Raw genomic sequence first — 16,001 nt, forward strand, 5'->3', positions numbered from 1 at the left:
GGCCCAACACTAGGGTCCCTCGCAGACAGATGGCTCAGACTTAGCCAATTTATTTAAGAAATTTTATTGCTCAGAACCTTCCCTCCTTGGGCGATGGCAGGAACTTTGGAAACCAGCCCTTGGGGACAGAGCCAGAGGCACTAGGGTGGAGGAAAGAATGTGGCACATTTGGTCCATTGTCTTGTGTGGGAGTATGGTGGTGTTAGGTTGCAGACTCTTCTAAGGACCCAGACATGGCCCCCTTGGCAGGGCATGAGGTCAGCCTGGCTTGGGTGAGGGCTCAGTGCCCCTTGACCTTGCCCTGCGGCTCCTGGACCTTCCGGAAGCTGAGCACAACCAGGCCCACATTGATGGCATAGGTGGTGATGCAAACGATGCAGAAATCATAGAGTACGAAGAATAGGATCCAGGCCAGGTAGACAGAACCGATAAGAGACACCAGGGAACTCAGCACCAGCAGGATAGATGCCCAGCGGGCCCGGAGGCAACCTGCAAGGCAGACAAGGCTCAGGCATGGGCTTCAGGGACTGGCCACCTCTAGAACACTGCTTTGACTTCAGGGTACCCCCCTAGACTCTGCTGGGTAAGAGTCTCTAAAATGAGAGGCTCTGATGGGCCTCACGAAGGCCTTTGTTCTCCTATCAGTTCAATGATCCCTAGAACCCAAATAGTGAATTTTCCCGCTGAGCTCTACATGAGATGAAAGAGAAGCAGTCCTTGGAGTCCCCTCAGAGAGTAACTACGGAGTCTTTTCCACAAAAGTGTGGAGTCTTAGGATCCTTTAAGAGCCCTGCTGGCTTTGACAGTACCTAAACCAAGTGAGACTTGTTAGTTCCCGCCCCCAGGTGCTCAGCCCGTCTGGGTCACCAAGATTGACAGGGATGGGGTTGAGCTGGGCTGGCCAAGGGGGAGGGGGCCTGTCAGGAAGAGGCGGGGCCTACAGGGAAGGGGCGGGACCACTCACCTAATAACAGCTGTAAAGTGTAGAAGATGCAACCGAATATGCTATTGGATTGATTGAGGATGCTGTCCTGGCCGAGCACCTGTTCCACCAGTCCAAAGCCCCGGCCCCACCTGGTGGAGGGAAGGGCCCAGGTGAGGAGTGGTAACCCAGTGCCTTGGCCCTGTCCTGGACGGGTGATTTTCTAAAAGCCACCTAGGCTGTACTTCCCCCTTCCCTCCCCATGCCCTCCAGAGTCCAACGGTCAATGACCTCCTCGCTAGCCTCCCTTTGGCCAGATCAGGATTCCATGTCACTCCTGTCCTCCCCTACCTCCAGGCCAGGCCAGCCTAGCCATGGCTCCACCATACACGCCCCTCTTTGCATCCTAGACCTTTAATAATTCTTAAGATGGCAAGGTAGATAGAAAGTTGACCTTGCTTTTACAGAGTTACCAGAGACTGGGCATACAGTGCAGAATCTCTCCGTCCTGGACCTCTAAATCTCCAGCTCCCTGTCCGCCCACTCCCCACTTTGTATTCGACCAACCCCAGGCCCTCATGCATAGCCAGCCCAGCCCTTATCCCCAGTCACAGCCATCCTCAAGACCATCATCAGTCGCTCTACGCTATTCCATTCCCTCTTCTACCCGGTTACCCTTATTCCTTGTTATCAGGATCTACGTGCTACTCCCCGGAATAAACCCAGTGCCCAACAACACTGTCTACACCCCCTCACCCCAGGCCCCACACTTCCATCTCCAGGCAACGACCCTTCAAGCAGCCCCGCCCCCACGGGTCCGCTCACGGGGCATCCCGATCCCAGGCTCCAGAAGCGGTTGGCAACCTGGCCGCCCAGCCGAGCAGCCCCGTTCCCCCAAGCCTTGCACTCCCGCGCGCACCTGGAGGAGAAAACGCGCGAACAGCTGATGGCGGTGCCCACGTCGCAGAGCGCACGGTAATCCCGGTCCCGGGCGCGCGCCGCCTTCACGTGCAGCGCGTACAGGGAGAGCACTAAGCCCGCGAGGCACAGCGCGAGCCTCACCCATCCCGGGTTCCCCCAGGTAGCGCTCATGTCTCCTGGTCACGCCCGAGGCGCTAGTCCGCAGGGAACGAGCCACGGAGCAGGGGCGGGGCCAGGGTGTGGCCACGCCTTCTCCCGCCCCTCCGGCGAGGCGATTGGCCTGCCTGGCCTTGCACTCCTTGACCCAATTGGTTGTTCCGGCAACCCGTTTAGGCGTGCGGGCAGGGTAGGAAAACAGGGAGGAATGCTGGGAGTGGAAAACCAGATTGGGGGACCAGGGAATTTCAGCGCACACGGCCTGCCTGGCATGATGGGACTTGTAGTCGGAGCGGCCGCAATGCCTCAAGGGAAATGGAGTCTCCGAGTTTTAAAAAATTATATTACTGCGGCTAACAGTTTAGCGTTTACGCTACGCCAAGCTGTTTTAAGCCTTGGCACATCCAAGGCTTAGGGACCGAGGGATCAGGGAATCCAGAAAACGCTGCGATCCAATTAAGAACCAGCATTTTCGCTGAAATTATTATTTCAGATACTATTAGGTCTATAATCTCCAATCCTCATAGCTTGCTCAGCCATTCCCTCCTGCCTCATCAGCGCCACCTGCAGGCCAATCTCCCTCCCTCTCCTCCGCCTCTCCCTCCTCTCCTTCCCCTACTTCTCTCACCCTTAAATTCCCAGGTCCATTACCACCGCCACACTCTTGACATTATCCTAACTTCTTTTTTCTTTTTAAGAATATTTTATTACTTATTCATGAGAGACACACAGAGAGGCAGAAGGAGAAGCAGGCTCCAAGCAGGGAGTCTGATCCTGGGATGGCGGGATTATGACCTGAGCCAAAGGCAGAAGCTCAACTGCTGAGCCACCCAGGCGTCCCAGACATTATCCTAACTTCTGTTCTACTGTCGTGCCAGCCTGGCAAACCTGAGACTAGATCGACCCAAGGATACCTCTTTTCCAAGCCTTCCCTGGGTTAGCTGCACTCTTTCCCTTGCAGACATCACATCTAATGATGACCCATCTCTCCTATACCTCTCCTTCCTTCTCCTCTGCATTGAAACTTGCTTCTCTTTCCTCATTTTAGAAACAGTAACAAATCTCCCTTCACAGTCAAGTTTTGGGGAAGATTTTACACTTCTACTTTGTACTTACTCACTTCTTCCTTGCTGCCCACCACACCATAAGTTAGTTCCTGCCCCCAAACTCTTCCCTGACAACTAATAGCTGATGTCATCAGAATGCTAAATCCAATGGATGTGTGTGTGTGTGTGTGTGTATAGTAATTTCTGCATCCAATATCGAGCTCAGATTCACAAACCCGAGATCAAGAGTCTTATATTCTTCCTACTGAGCAGCCAAGTACCCCTCCCATGGATATTTTTGAGTGCTTATCATGCTTGACCTATCAACAGTATTAGTCACTATTGAGCACTCCTGCCCAGGAGCTTTCTCTGGATTCTGTGATATTTCACTCTCCTGCTGGCTCTCCTGTCTCTCTGGCTGTTCCTTCTCAGACCCACTCTTCTTCCAGGGAGCATGGTCAACAGAATAATGGCTTCCAAAGATGCCCATGTTCTAATCCCAAGGACCTATGAATATGTTTGGTTCCATGGCAAACAGGAATTAAGATTGCAGATGGAATTAAGATTACTAATCTGCTGGTTTTAAAACAGATTATCCTGTGCATCCAATATAATCACAAGCATCCTTAAAAATGATAAAGGTTGAGGGGCGAAATGAGAAAGGGTATTAGAAGAAGAGAATCAGAGAGGGGACTACAGAAAAAAGGCATAGAGAGGTTGGAATGTTGTTGGCTTTGAAGATGGAGGAAGGAGGTCATGAACTCAGAAATGTTGGGTGTCCTCTAGAAAAAGCAGAGAAATGGACTCTGCCCAAAAGTGTCTGGAAAGGAACTGTTGATATCTTGGTTTTAGCCCAGTGAGACACTTGTCAGACTTCGGAACTGCAAAACTATGAGAGAATAAAGTTGTGTTTTTTTTTTTTTTAAGTTGTGTTGTTTTAAGCGACTAAGTTTGTGGTAATTTTTTTTATAAAGATTTTATTCATTTATTCATGAGAGACACAGAGAGAGGGGCAGAGATGCAGGCAGAGGGAGAAGCGGGCTCCATGCAGGGAGCTCGATGTGGGACTCGATCCCGGATCTCCAGGATCACGCCCTGAGCTGAAGGCATACGCTCAACCGCTGAGCCACCCAGGCATCCCAAGTTTGTGGTAATTTGTCACAGCAGCCTTAGGCCATTGTCTCATCTCCATTACCCTGTGGGGACACATCAGCCCTAGTCAGTTCTGGAAGAGAATACAGAGTAGTGTGAATACCAGAAGGTGGGAATCATTGAGGGTGTACTGCTGTTCAACAAATCATCACAAAAAAGAATGGCTTGAAATAAAAATGGTCATTTTCTTTTCTTTTTTAAAAAAAGATTTATTTATGATAGACTTAGAGAGAGAGAAAGAGAGAGAGAGAGAGAGAGAGAGAGGCAGAGACACAGGAGGAGGGAGAAGCAGGCTCCATGCAGGGAGCCTGACGTGGGACTCGATCCCGGGACTCCAGGATTGTGCCCTGGGCCAAAGGCAGGCGCTAAACTGCTGAGCCACCCAGGGATCCCCTCATTTTATTTTCTCTTACAGATTTTATAGGTTGGGAATTTGGGAAGAGAATTTTGGCTGAGAATGCTGGCTCCCATAGCTGCAGTCAAATGATGGCTAATGCTGGAACAATGGGAGTTTGAAGCAGCTGGGGGCTAACCTAGCAATTCTTTCTCTTTTTTTGTAGTCTCAGGATCCATATAGTCTCTCTGTATGGGCTAGTTTGGGCTTCCTCACAGCATGCAGTCTCGAGGCTACAATAGCCAGCTTTCAAAATTGTCCTGAATGAGTTCCATTTTCTAGTATTCATTTCATTCATTATGTAGTCTCTTTCTACACTAGACAGGGCTGACCTGAGCCCATAGGATAATACAGAAATTATGGTGTATTGTTTTAATGGCTAAGTCATAAAGATACTGCGGCTTCTATCTTGTGCCCTCTCAGATCACTGGCTCTGTGTGAAGCCAGTTGCCATGTTATGAGGACACTCAGGCAGTCTAGGGAATGGACCACTTAGTAAGGAACTGATTCCTTTTGCCAACAACCAGCATGAACTTGTAAGGCATGTGAGAGCCACCCTGGAATTGGATCCTCCAGCATCAGTCAAGCCTTCAGATGACTGTAGTTTTAACCAACGTCTTGACTGGAACTTCATGTGAGATCCTGAGCCAGAACCACATAACTTAGCTGCTTCTAGATTCCTGACCCAAAGAAACTGTATGAGATACTAAATGTTTATTGTTTTGAGCCGGGATGTTGTGGGGGTGATTTGTTACACAGTGATAGGTGATTGATACAGGACAGTCAAACTGCCTGCATAGCAGCTCAGGATTCTAGTACAAGCGCTCCAGGGAGTGAAGTGGAAGCTGAATCATCTTTTATGATGTAGCTTTAAAAGTCATATAGTAGGGCACCTTGCTAAGTTAGTGGAGCATTTGACTCTTGATCTTAGGGTTGTAAGTTTGAGCCCCACATTGAGCATACATATTACTTAAATATAAAATGTTTAGGGGATCCCTGGGTGGCTCAGCAGTTTAGCGCCTGCCTTTGGCCCAGGGCGTGATCCTGGAGTCCCAGGATCGAGTCCAGCATCGGGCTCCCTGCATGGAGCCTGCTTCTCCCTCTGCCTGTGTCTTTGCCTCTCTCTCTTTCTCTCTCTCTCTCTCTCTCTGTCTCTCGTGAAAAAATAAAAATAAAATCTTAAAAAAAATAAAATGTTTAAAACAAAGTCACATGGTATCCCTTCCACTGTAACACAAGCCTCCTCAGTTCCAAGGGAAGGAACATAGAATTGCATTTTTTAAAATATTTATTTATTTATTTATTTATTTATTTATTTATTTATTTATTTATTTATAGATTTTGTTTATTTTTTCATGAGAGACACAGGGAGAAAGGCAGAGACATAGGCAGAGGGAGAAGCAGGCTCTCTGCGGGGAGCCCAATGCAGGACTTGATCCCAGGACCCCAGGATCACGACCTGAGCTGAAGGCAGACACTCAACCACTAAGCCATCCAGGTGTTTCAGATTTTATTTATTTATTTAAGAGAGAGAGAGAGCAAGTGTGCACATGGGGGACGGACAGAGAGAGAAGAGAATTCCAAGCAGACTCCACGCTGAGCATGGAGTCTGACTTGGGGCTCCAACCCAGGACCCCAAGATCATAACCTGAGTCAAAAACTAGAGTCAGCCACTTAACCAACTATGCCACCCAGGTGCCCTAGAACTCCATCTCTTGATTTGAGAAGTGTCAAAGTAATATTCTAAGAAGTTCATGTGCAGTGGGCCATTCTTGGAAATACAGACTGCCACATGGGACAGCGTTATTTTCTCCCATCTCCTCTTACTCCCTACAGGTCACAGCCTCCAACTTCTGACCTGAGCCTAGATCTCTCTCCTCGGCTCCAAACCCCATAATAGAAATACCTCTTGGATGTCACCACCTGGATGCCTCAAGGTCATTCAGATGTAATGCAATTCACCCAAAAGTGAACCCCTTAAACTTCCCCAAACCTGTTCTTCCTATGGGATTTCCCATCTTATTTTTTATTATTTCTTTTTTTTAAAGATTTATTTATTTATTTATGATAGACATAGAGAGAGAGAGAGAGAGAGAGAGAGAGAGGCAGAGACACAGGCAGAGGGAGAGCAGGCTCCATGCCGGGAGCCTAACGTGGGACTCGATCCTGGGACTCGATCCTGGGACTCGATCCCGGGACTCAAGGATTGCGCCCTGGGCCAGAGGCAGGCGCTAAACCACTGAGCCACCCAGGGATCCCCGGGATTTCCCATTTTAAATATGCCCCCTTCATTCACCCAAGCCACTCCTCCTGGACCACTCTCTCAATCCCTGTAATCTATGCAGACCACTACTCTGGTTCAAGCTATCTTCATCTCCTTCCTAGATAAATGCAGTAGTCTCCTTATTATTCTCCTGGGTATACTTGTTCCTCATCCACACTGCAATCAAAGTGATCCTTTCAAAAAAGAATGATTGTAGGGGTGTCTGCCTAGCTCGGTTGGTAGAGCATGTGACTCTTGATCTGGGGGTCATGAGTCCAAGTCCCACGGTTGGTTTAGAGTTTACTTAAAAAAAATAATGAGGGACGCCTAGCTGGCTCAGCGGTTGAGCGTCTACCTTTGATTCAGGGTGTGATCCCGGAGTCCCAGGATCGAGTCCGACATCCGGCTCCCTGAGTGTAGCCTGCTTCTTCCTCTGCCTGTGTCTCTGCCTCTCTCTCTCTCTGTCTCTCATAAATAAATAAACAAAACAAACAAACAAACAAAACTAAAAAAAAGAGAAAAATGAGCAATTAATATAATCAACACATAAAGTATGTAGTATGTTGGTGACAAATGCTACAATAAAAATAAAAAATTAAAAATAAAATAAAAAATTGAACGGGGTGAGGGGAATGGAGGTGACTGCAAGTTTAAATAGGATGGTGAGGGTGGGCTTCATTCAGTTGACATTTGGGCAAAAGCTTGAAGGAGGGGAGAGGTAAGCTATGTGGATATCTAGGGGAAGGGTGTTCCCGGCAGAGGGAACAGCCAGTGCAAGGCTCAGAGGCAGAACATACCTGGTATGTTTAGGGAGCAACAGGGAGATGAGCCTGGCTGGAGCCGTTGCGTGTGGGGTAAGGACAGAGGGAGACAAGAGGGGGAGGAGTCTTTGGATCTTACTGTAAAGTGAGAATAGTGATCGAAACTGCCTCAGAGGGATCCCTGGGTGGCGCAGCGTTTAGCGCCTGCCTTTGGCCCAGGGCGCGATCCTGGAGACCCGGGATCGAATCCCACATCGGGCTCCCAGTGCATGGAGCCTGCTTCTCCCTCTGCCTGTGTCTCTGCCTCTCTCTCTCTCTCTGTGTGACTATCATAAATAAATAAAAATTAAAAAAAAAAAAGAAAGAAAGAAACTGCCTCAGAGAGTTGCTCCGAAGATGAGATTAATCCAACAGGAGGCCCTTAGAGGAGGGCCGGACCAGTCTGAACTGTGACTATTAGGAACCCCGTGGGTGCATGGCCCACCTCCGCCGCCGGGTGACAGCAGCGAGTTCAGGCCGAGCGCGGCTGGAGCGCGCCGGGTCAAATGGGGTGAAGTCCTGCCCAGACTCCGGGCCGTCTCGGGCCACGCCGCGGCCGCGTGAGCGCGGGTTCTGACACCCTGCGAGCCCGGCGAGTCCCTTGCGTGTCGGCGCGTGCTGTCCTCCCCACCGGGGCCACCCACCCCTCTCCCCTCGTCCCCCGCTCGAGGCGCGCCTTCCTCCAGAGCTCAGTGGCCTCCTGGCCTCGCTCCCGGATGTCGCCAGGCTGCTGGGAAAGAAAGGGTGGGAATGGTGTGCGGATGCGGCGGAAAGGAGGAAATCCCGAGCCTCAGGGAGCCCTCTCCTCCTGCGCCGCATACAGACCTCCCCAGGCTTCCCCAGGCCTGCTGGCCGGCTGTGGTAAAGGGCCCCACCTCTGCTGAAGTTTAAAGACGGCTCCGAAGATGTTCCCTGCTTCAACTAGTCCTTTTTTTTTAATTTAAAAATTAAAAAAAAAAAATTTAGAAAATACATACCTACTATGGTAAAGAAAAATCTGATCAGTGCAAATACAAGTACACACACACACACACACACAGTCTTACACGCTGAAAAGTCTCTCCATCAACTCCTTAGAAAAAGTAAGTTGCTTTTTCACTGGTTTCTCTGCATTTGGTTTCAACCACCCAAACACTACAGCCACAGGGTTCTAAGGAGCAGATCAAATTAAATCCCTTCAGTGACTTCTTACTGTCTCAGGACAAATGCAGACTCCTTGCCCTTGGTGATCTGGTTCTGGTGGCCCCATTCAGCCCCTCTCCTTCCTAGCCTCCACATGGCTGCCCTCAGATTTTCCAGGCTATCCTCTGTCTTGTCATGCCCTTCCCACTCCAGCTTGGGCACCTGGGCTCCTCCTACTCATTCTGCACCTGTACCAATGTCCCAGATCCTATTTGAGGCTTCCATAATGTGCAGCCTTCTTCAGGATTAATGACGCTGAAGCTTTCCTCTGGGGGAGGGAAAAAACACTCACCTAGTGTTAATTCCACCGTGGCGCTGTTCTAGGCACTTGACATACATAAACTCATATATCCACACAACCCCAGGGTTGATACATCCTCATTATACCAACACAGATATTAAAGCATTCAGTTTTTTTTTTAAAGATTTTATTTATTTATTCATAGAGACACACAGAGAGAGACAGAGGCAGACAGAGAAGCGGGCTCCATGCAGGGAGTCCGATGTGGGACTCGATCCTAGGTCTCCAGGATCACGCCCCGGGCTGCAGGCGGCGCTAAACTGCTGCGCCACTGGGGCTGCCCCATTCAGCAGTTTTTAAGTAAATTGCCCCGGATAGTAAAAGGCTGAACTGGGATTTGAACCAGCAGTCTGATTTGCCACAAATCAGTCAAAAAATGGAAGGATGGGACCACAGGGAAGGGAACCAGGTAGGGTTTGGTCTGTGTGCTTTACATCGAAGGGTCTTTCCGCCCTCTCCCATTTCTTTCCCAGGAAGCCCATTTTATAAAGCAGCAGACAGAGACCCAGGGAGACCACAGATAACTCCGAAAGAATTGTAAAGGGAGCTGTGGAATTCACTTGGGGGTCCAGGAGCCTCGAGAGGAGTAGCTGGGATGGTCTGGCTCCGAACTACAACTCCCAGGAGGCACCGGGCCCCCAAAGCCCACATGACGTCACGGCGGCAGAGGGCGCAGGCGGCTCGGCTAGCCCGGCCGGTCGACTGTTGGGCCGTTCCGCTCGGACCTCGGGCCCGGCCCTGGCCCTGGCCCCGCGGTAAGTGGAACGACCCGCGCAGACCCTGCCTGCGGAGGCTCGGCGGCGCGTGCTCGTAGCCGCCGCTATTGAGCGGGACCGCGGCGTGCGCGTGGACCGGGGTGGCATCTACCATACAGGGGGGATTCGGGCCGAACCAAGTGACCCTGCGGAGGGGGAGCCCAGACGGCGACTCCAGGGCTGCCGCTTCGGTACAGCCGGCCCCCGGGGGCACGAAGCTGTGTGCCTTGCACGCGCGGGCCACGCTTGTGGGGGGCCCGAGCCTGAAGGCACTGAGTAGGGGTCAGCCCCGCCCCCTGAACGAGGGTGCCCAGGACCACAGGGAGCGAGGCTGGTGTTTTCCGACTGGACGGGTCTGAGGATCCCCTCCCCTCCAGGCACCGGGTAGAGCCTCAAGTTGAAGAGTAGCCCGGGCAAACGAGGTTGTGCAGGCTCGGCCTGTAGGTGTTTGGGGAGGTGGTTGGATGGGTGGGTAGAGATTACCCAGGTCTGATGGTACCCGTGTCCACGTGGAGAGATGGTGCGGATGGTCTGGATTCAGACCCTTACAACTCCCCCTTCCCCGTCCACTCCGCAGATGGGAGCTGCTCCCTGGGGGCTGAGCTCGTCAGCATCCTTGACCTGCCGTCACTCCTGAAGTCGGAGAAGAGCCCCTTGCCCACCCACATAGCCCCTTGCTCCGTTTTGGGGTCGCCTCCGTCCATCCGGTCCTCTGCCCTAGCGGCTGCCCAGTCTAACAAAGAAACAAAGGAACAGGGCAGGAAGATGATACTGGCGTCCGTGTTGGGGAGCGGTCCCCGGAGCGGACCTCCACTCCGGCCCTTGCTGGGGCCTGCACTCTCTCTCCGGGCCCGCTCCACGTCAGCCACCGACACGCACCACGTGGAGATGGCGCGGGAGCGCTCCAAGACTGTCACCTCCTTTTACAACCAGTCGGCCATCGATGTGGCAGCGGAGAAGGTGCGCAGCTGGCCAGGGGCCAGTCTGGGCTGGAGTGGGTGTCCAGGGAAGGGGTGGAGCTAATGTGGTGGAGGCGGGGTGTTGCAGATACAGTGCTCAAAGCCCATCTGCCCCTCCAGCCCTCAGTCCGCCTCACTCCGACCATGATGCTCTATTCAGGCCGCTCTCAGGATGGCAGCCACCTTCTGGTAAGATTCCAGCCCTCTATTTGTGTCTTGGTTCCTGGGGCTCTGGTGCAGCCACTGAGGCCCTGTGCCTGACTTCCCTCCTTTTTCCTAGAAAAGTGCCCGGTACTTGCAGCAAGAGTTGCCAGTGAGGATCGCTCACCGAATCAAGGGTTTCCGTAGCCTTCCTTTTATCATTGGCTGCAACCCCACCATACTGCACGTGGTAAGGTGGCCTCAGGAGGTGTGGGGTTCTGGGTTTTTCTAGACAGGACTGTAGATCAATGTCCCCACTGCCCAAGGGGCACATTGGGAGATGGGACTTGGGTGGCAGAGACTTGCCTGCCATAAGGTTTCAGGGCCACAGAGGGCTCAGACCCAAGCCTTCAGAGGCTAAGGCTGCATATTTATCGAGGCTTGAAAGGCCATGATGAGGATTTAAACCAAGTGAGTTGGGGTGGCTGGCAATCTCTATGGGTAAGCTTGGTGGGTGGCTGTTCTCTATACAGTGCCCACAGCATCCCTGTGAATTCCCACACCTCTTTCTTGCAGCACGAGTTGTACATCCGTGCCTTCCAGAAGCTGACAGACTTCCCTCCGGTGAGGGCTGGGCCAGGGCAGGGTGAGGGGCTGAGAGGTCAGGACTGGAACGTCCATGCTCATGACTCTGTGGCCTGTAGATCAAGGACCAGGCAGACGAGGCCCAGTACTGCCAGCTGGTGCGACAGCTGCTGGACGATCACAAGGATGTGGTGACCCTCTTAGCTGAGGGCCTACGTGAGAGCCGGAAGCACATACAGGTCAGGGGCAGCACAGTGGGCACCCGGGCCTACGGGGGGACTTGGGAAAGGCATGGCATTTCTGAGGCTCCACTCTTCACAGGATGAGAAGCTTGTCCGCTTCTTCTTGGACAAAACACTGACTTCGAGGCTTGGGATCCGCATGTTGGCCACACATCATCTGGCGCTGCATGAGGACAAGGTGGGCTGCTGGGATCTGAGATCTACTAGGTGGGGCAGAAGGGACTGACCCAGGGTCCCCCTTGGACTGAGGACTGGACCAAGGGCCTGGGGAGAGGCCTGGGCTGCTTCAGAGGTCCAGAGATTGCAAGCATTTGGAGGCTGAGGTGTGGGTCGAGGTGCTGCTTAATCCTAACTTTCTTTCTCCTGCCAGCCCGACTTTGTTGGCATCATCTGCACTCGCTTGTCACCAAAGAAGATTATTGAAAAGTGGGTGGACTTTGCCAGGTAAGGCGAGAACAGCTAAGGGGGTGGATATCTTTGGCTGGGAAGGCTTGGGCCTGAGCCCTTGCCTACGGCAGGGATTCTCCAACGTGGCACTCTTAACATTTTGGGTCAGATTATTCTTAGGGGCTACCCTGTGCTTGTTAGGGTCTTTAGAAGAATCCCTGGTTTCTATTCAATGCAACTCCCAGTTGTGGCAAGGAAAAATATCTCTAGAAATTGCCAAGTTTCTCTGGGCATAGTTGGGGCAGCATCACCTTCATCTGAGACTCACTAGTCTAGGTTTGAACCTTTGCTCCTATCCACAGACGCCTATGTGAGCACAAGTATGGCAATGCCCCCCGTGTCCGCATCAACGGACATGTGGCCGCCCGCTTCCCCTTCATTCCTATGCCGCTGGACTACATCCTGCCTGAACTCCTCAAGAATGCTATGAGGTGGGCTGGCTGAATATGTTGGAAGGGGGCAGACAGGAACTGGGATGAGGCTGGGGTACCACCACCTACTGGTCTTTCCTCCTGCATAGAGCCACGATGGAGAGTCACCTAGACACTCCCTACAATGTTCCAGATGTGGTCATCACCATCGCCAACAATGATATCGATCTCGTCATCAGGTTTGCCCTGAGTGAGAGTTAGGCTGGGATACATGGGAGTTCCAGGCACTGTCTCTGACTTCCTGCATGACCTTGAGCCAGTAGCTGCCCTACTCTGAGACTTGGTCCCTGGTGGTTCTAAGAATGCCATGAGCTGGATGTGAGTGGATCTGGGGCCAGCTGCAGGTCCCAGAGCGCTATCCTTGTCAGCAACCGAGGGACCTGGAGTGGGGAGTTAGGGTAACTAGTCCACGATGTTGAGTTGACAATAAGTGTAAAATCCCATGAGAATGTAAAAGCAGCCAGTGGCCCAGGTAGAAAAGTGAGGATGGAAGGATGTTACTTATAAAAAAACAAGGCCCAAGGGTCTAGGTAGATCACATTCCATCTTTGGGTGGAAGGGGCGGGAAGGCAGACCTAGCACTATTTGGGAAGTAGTGAGGCCCCCCCACCGTAGCTGAGCCAAGCCCATGTTATGAACAACTTGCCAGGATTTCAGACCGAGGCGGGGGAATTGCTCACAAAGACCTGGATCGGGTTATGGACTACCACTTCACTACAGCTGAGGCCAGCACCCAGGACCCCCGGATCAGCCCCCTTTTTGGCCACCTGGACATGCACAGTGGCGGCCAGTCGGGGCCCATGCATGGGTGAGGCCCCACCTGGCCAGGGTGGAGGGCTGGGGGGATGCTCAGGAGGCTTAAGCCTCTGAAGCCTCTCTCCTCTTCCTCTGCCCATCCCAGCTTTGGCTTCGGGCTGCCCACCTCACGGGCCTACGCAGAGTACCTCGGCGGTTCTCTCCACCTGCAATCCTTGCAGGGCATTGGCACAGATGTCTACTTGCGGCTCCGTCACATCGATGGTCGAGAGGAAAGCTTCCGCATCTGACCCCACAGCCCTTGGCCCACTTGCCTGCCTAGCCTGGGCTCCACACCCTGCCAGGACCTTCTGGGCAAGGCAGGATGCCACCCTGCTCCACATGCTGCTGCATCTTGGGTCTTAGGGCCCCAAATAGATGGAATTACATGGAGCCCGGTGCCACCCCTCCTCTACAGAGGTCCCCTGCTTCCCTGCCTCCAGGCCTTGGAGGAGAGGAAGTGGGGGCCCCTGAGGCCTCCAGCACCAGCTCCGTTATTCTTGTTCCTGGGGAACCCCACCTTGACCTGCTGTTTGTTATTAAAGTTCACATTTTGAATGCCCTTTTGGGCCCCATGTGTGGGGAGGGCAGGTGAGCTTTTGTTTCCACCCTGTTTTGGTTCCCTGGGCCCTTGGGTTTAAGTAGCTTATGTCCCAGTCTCTAACTGTCCAGACAGTCTGGTAGGCCAGGTATAGAATTGCCCCCAAATCTCTTCATTTAACAAATGTTTCTGGGCCCCAGGCAGTATCAACAGCCCAAGTTGGCACAGCTTCCAGGCCTCAGTTCTGACCCTCCCTTCCTGGCAGTCACAGGTTCTGGAGGTGAAGGTTACCAGACTGGGCAATCTCCTGAGCCACCTGATTCCTGAGCTTGAGTAAGATTAAAAATACTGCCTGCCAGCTGTGCTTGCTTCTGCCAAGGAAAAGGAACACATAAGATTATACCCTGGCAGGCCCTGGGGGACAGTGGGGCCCTGGTAGGGAAGGCAGAAGGAAAGGGCTCCAGACAGCAGGTGTGGACCCAAGGGAGGGGAAGAAAGGCCTGAAATTCTGCTTGGTGGGACTGGTGATGAGGTGGCGGATTGAGGAGAGACAGGAATTGTATCTGGAGGTCAGATGCCACGTGGCGGAAACCACAGTGACCAGGATGAAAATCCTGCTGGCTGCAGCCCAGGGGGTAAGGCTGGAGTACAGCCAGGAAGCATGGGATTTATCCCGTAGGCAGCAGGAATCCATGGACAGATTTTCAGCTAGGAAGGGATGTTTACAGTTGGATTTCCTAGAAGCAGACACTGAAAGGAGGTTTATGTCCATGTGATTTGTTGAAAAAAGGCTCCAGTTAGGAAGTAGGGGGAAGCAGGAAAGGGAAGGGCAGGAGGCTAAACAAGGATGTCATCTCAGGCAAAAGTTCAGAGTTTGCTAGTAAGTTCTGCCTTAGAGTTGGAGGCAAGAGAGCTATATGTTCCACAGTCATGGATGAACTCTGCTTGACAATGGTTCGTTAATGTCTGTGTTGGGAAGCAGGGGTGGGTAGGTACTTAAGCTTCCAAACTGAAAACTTCCCTTTGCAGCCTTTTTAAATATTATTATTTAATGATTTTATTTATTTGAGAGAGAGGAGGAGGGGGAGAGGGAGAAGGAGAGAAAGAATCCTAAGCAGACTCTGCGCTGTGCTCTGAGCAGAGCCCAACATAGGGCTCAGTCTCACATCCCTGAGATCATGACTTGAGGCAAAATCGGGACTGGATGGACACTTATTTTTTTTTTAATTTTTATTTATTTATGATATTCACAGAGAGAGAAAGAGAGAGAGGCAGAGACATAGGCAGAGGGAGAAGCAGGCTCCATGCACTGGGAGCCCGATGTGGGATTCGATCCCGGGTCTCCAGGATCGCGCCCTGGGCCAAAGGCAGGCGCCAAACCGCTGCGCCACCCAGGGATCCTGGATGGACACTTAGACAACTGAGCTACCCAGGCACCCCTACCCTCTTTTCAATTTTGTGGGGGGCAAAACAGCTCTATTAGCCCAAAGGATAGTTTGACAAAAAGCATCTGGCTTTTGAAAGCACATCAAAGGTAATGTAGATCTGAAGAAGCAACAAAAAGATTTCAGAGGGTCTGGGTAAAGCATCTACACAGCTCTAGAAGGAACAGGGAGATTTGCACATTAGAAGGAGGATTAGAGGGAGAACAGTGAGGAGGTTGGTGTAGTAACCTGGATCAGGGATTTATGAAGCCTAGGCTAATCCTCAACTAGCAAGGACAGCCTCCTTGTAACAAGACGTTGAGTGAAGTCAAAAGTGAGGCACCAGAACCCTGGGTGGAGGAAATAACAGTCTTGAAGATAGGGGATGGGATAAGGAGTGAGAGAAAGCATTACAATTCTTTTTTTAAAAAATTTAATTATTTATTTTAGAGGTTGGGGAGAGGGAGAGGGAGAGACTGTCATAGGCAGACACTATGCTTAACATAGCCCTGTGCAGGGCTCCATCTCACAACCCTGATATCAT

General features: G+C 51.9%; 2 protein-coding genes across 3 annotated transcripts; one reads left to right on the forward strand and one right to left on the reverse strand.

Moving 5' to 3' along the window:
• Positions 1 to 48: 48 nt before the first annotated feature.
• On the reverse strand, positions 49 to 2,095 carry VKORC1 (vitamin K epoxide reductase complex subunit 1). The gene is made up of 3 exons (XM_072836579.1): positions 1,842 to 2,095; positions 965 to 1,074; positions 49 to 489 (listed from the first exon to the last, which is right to left on the reverse strand). Exons 1-3 carry the CDS (start codon positions 2,012 to 2,014, stop codon positions 281 to 283), a joined length of 492 nt encoding a protein of 163 aa, XP_072692680.1. The 5' UTR covers positions 2,015 to 2,095; the 3' UTR covers positions 49 to 280.
• A 7,669-nt stretch (positions 2,096 to 9,764) lies between these two features.
• Positions 9,765 to 14,054, forward strand: BCKDK (branched chain keto acid dehydrogenase kinase). 2 transcript variants are annotated; one of them, XM_072836580.1, is made up of 12 exons: positions 9,765 to 9,892; positions 10,470 to 10,852; positions 10,972 to 11,040; positions 11,132 to 11,242; positions 11,569 to 11,616; positions 11,697 to 11,816; positions 11,899 to 11,997; positions 12,190 to 12,263; positions 12,569 to 12,697; positions 12,787 to 12,887; positions 13,347 to 13,505; positions 13,599 to 14,054. In XM_072836580.1, exons 1-12 carry the CDS (start codon positions 9,787 to 9,789, stop codon positions 13,856 to 13,858), a joined length of 1,659 nt encoding a protein of 552 aa, XP_072692681.1. In that variant the 5' UTR covers positions 9,765 to 9,786; the 3' UTR covers positions 13,859 to 14,054. The 2 variants fall into 2 exon arrangements, with proteins under 2 accessions (XP_072692681.1, XP_072692682.1); XM_072836581.1 differs by having other exon boundaries at positions 12,787 to 12,876.
• The last annotated feature ends 1,947 nt before the right edge of the window (positions 14,055 to 16,001 follow it).

Source organism: Canis lupus, chromosome 8 (genome assembly GCF_048164855.1).
Source record: "Canis lupus baileyi chromosome 8, mCanLup2.hap1, whole genome shotgun sequence".
NCBI lineage: Eukaryota > Metazoa > Chordata > Mammalia > Carnivora > Canidae > Canis > Canis lupus.

Coding starts and splice junctions, on each gene's coding strand:
- VKORC1 (XM_072836579.1), bottom strand. CDS start 2,014: ATGAGCGCTACCTGGGGGAACCCGGGATGGGTGAGGCTCGCGCTGTGC. Junction 1,075..1,841: donor TCGCGCGTTTTCTCCTCCAG/GTGCGCGCGGGA, acceptor TCCCTCCACCAG/GTGGGGCCGGGGCTTTGGAC. Junction 490..964: donor CACTTTACAGCTGTTATTAG/GTGAGTGGTCCC, acceptor TCTGCCTTGCAG/GTTGCCTCCGGGCCCGCTGG.
- BCKDK (XM_072836580.1), top strand. CDS start 9,787: ATGACGTCACGGCGGCAGAGGGCGCAGGCGGCTCGGCTAGCCCGGCCG. Junction 12,698..12,786: donor CTCCTCAAGAATGCTATGAG/GTGGGCTGGCTG, acceptor CCTCCTGCATAG/AGCCACGATGGAGAGTCACC. Junction 12,888..13,346: donor CGTCATCAGGTTTGCCCTGA/GTGAGAGTTAGG, acceptor ACAACTTGCCAG/GATTTCAGACCGAGGCGGGG.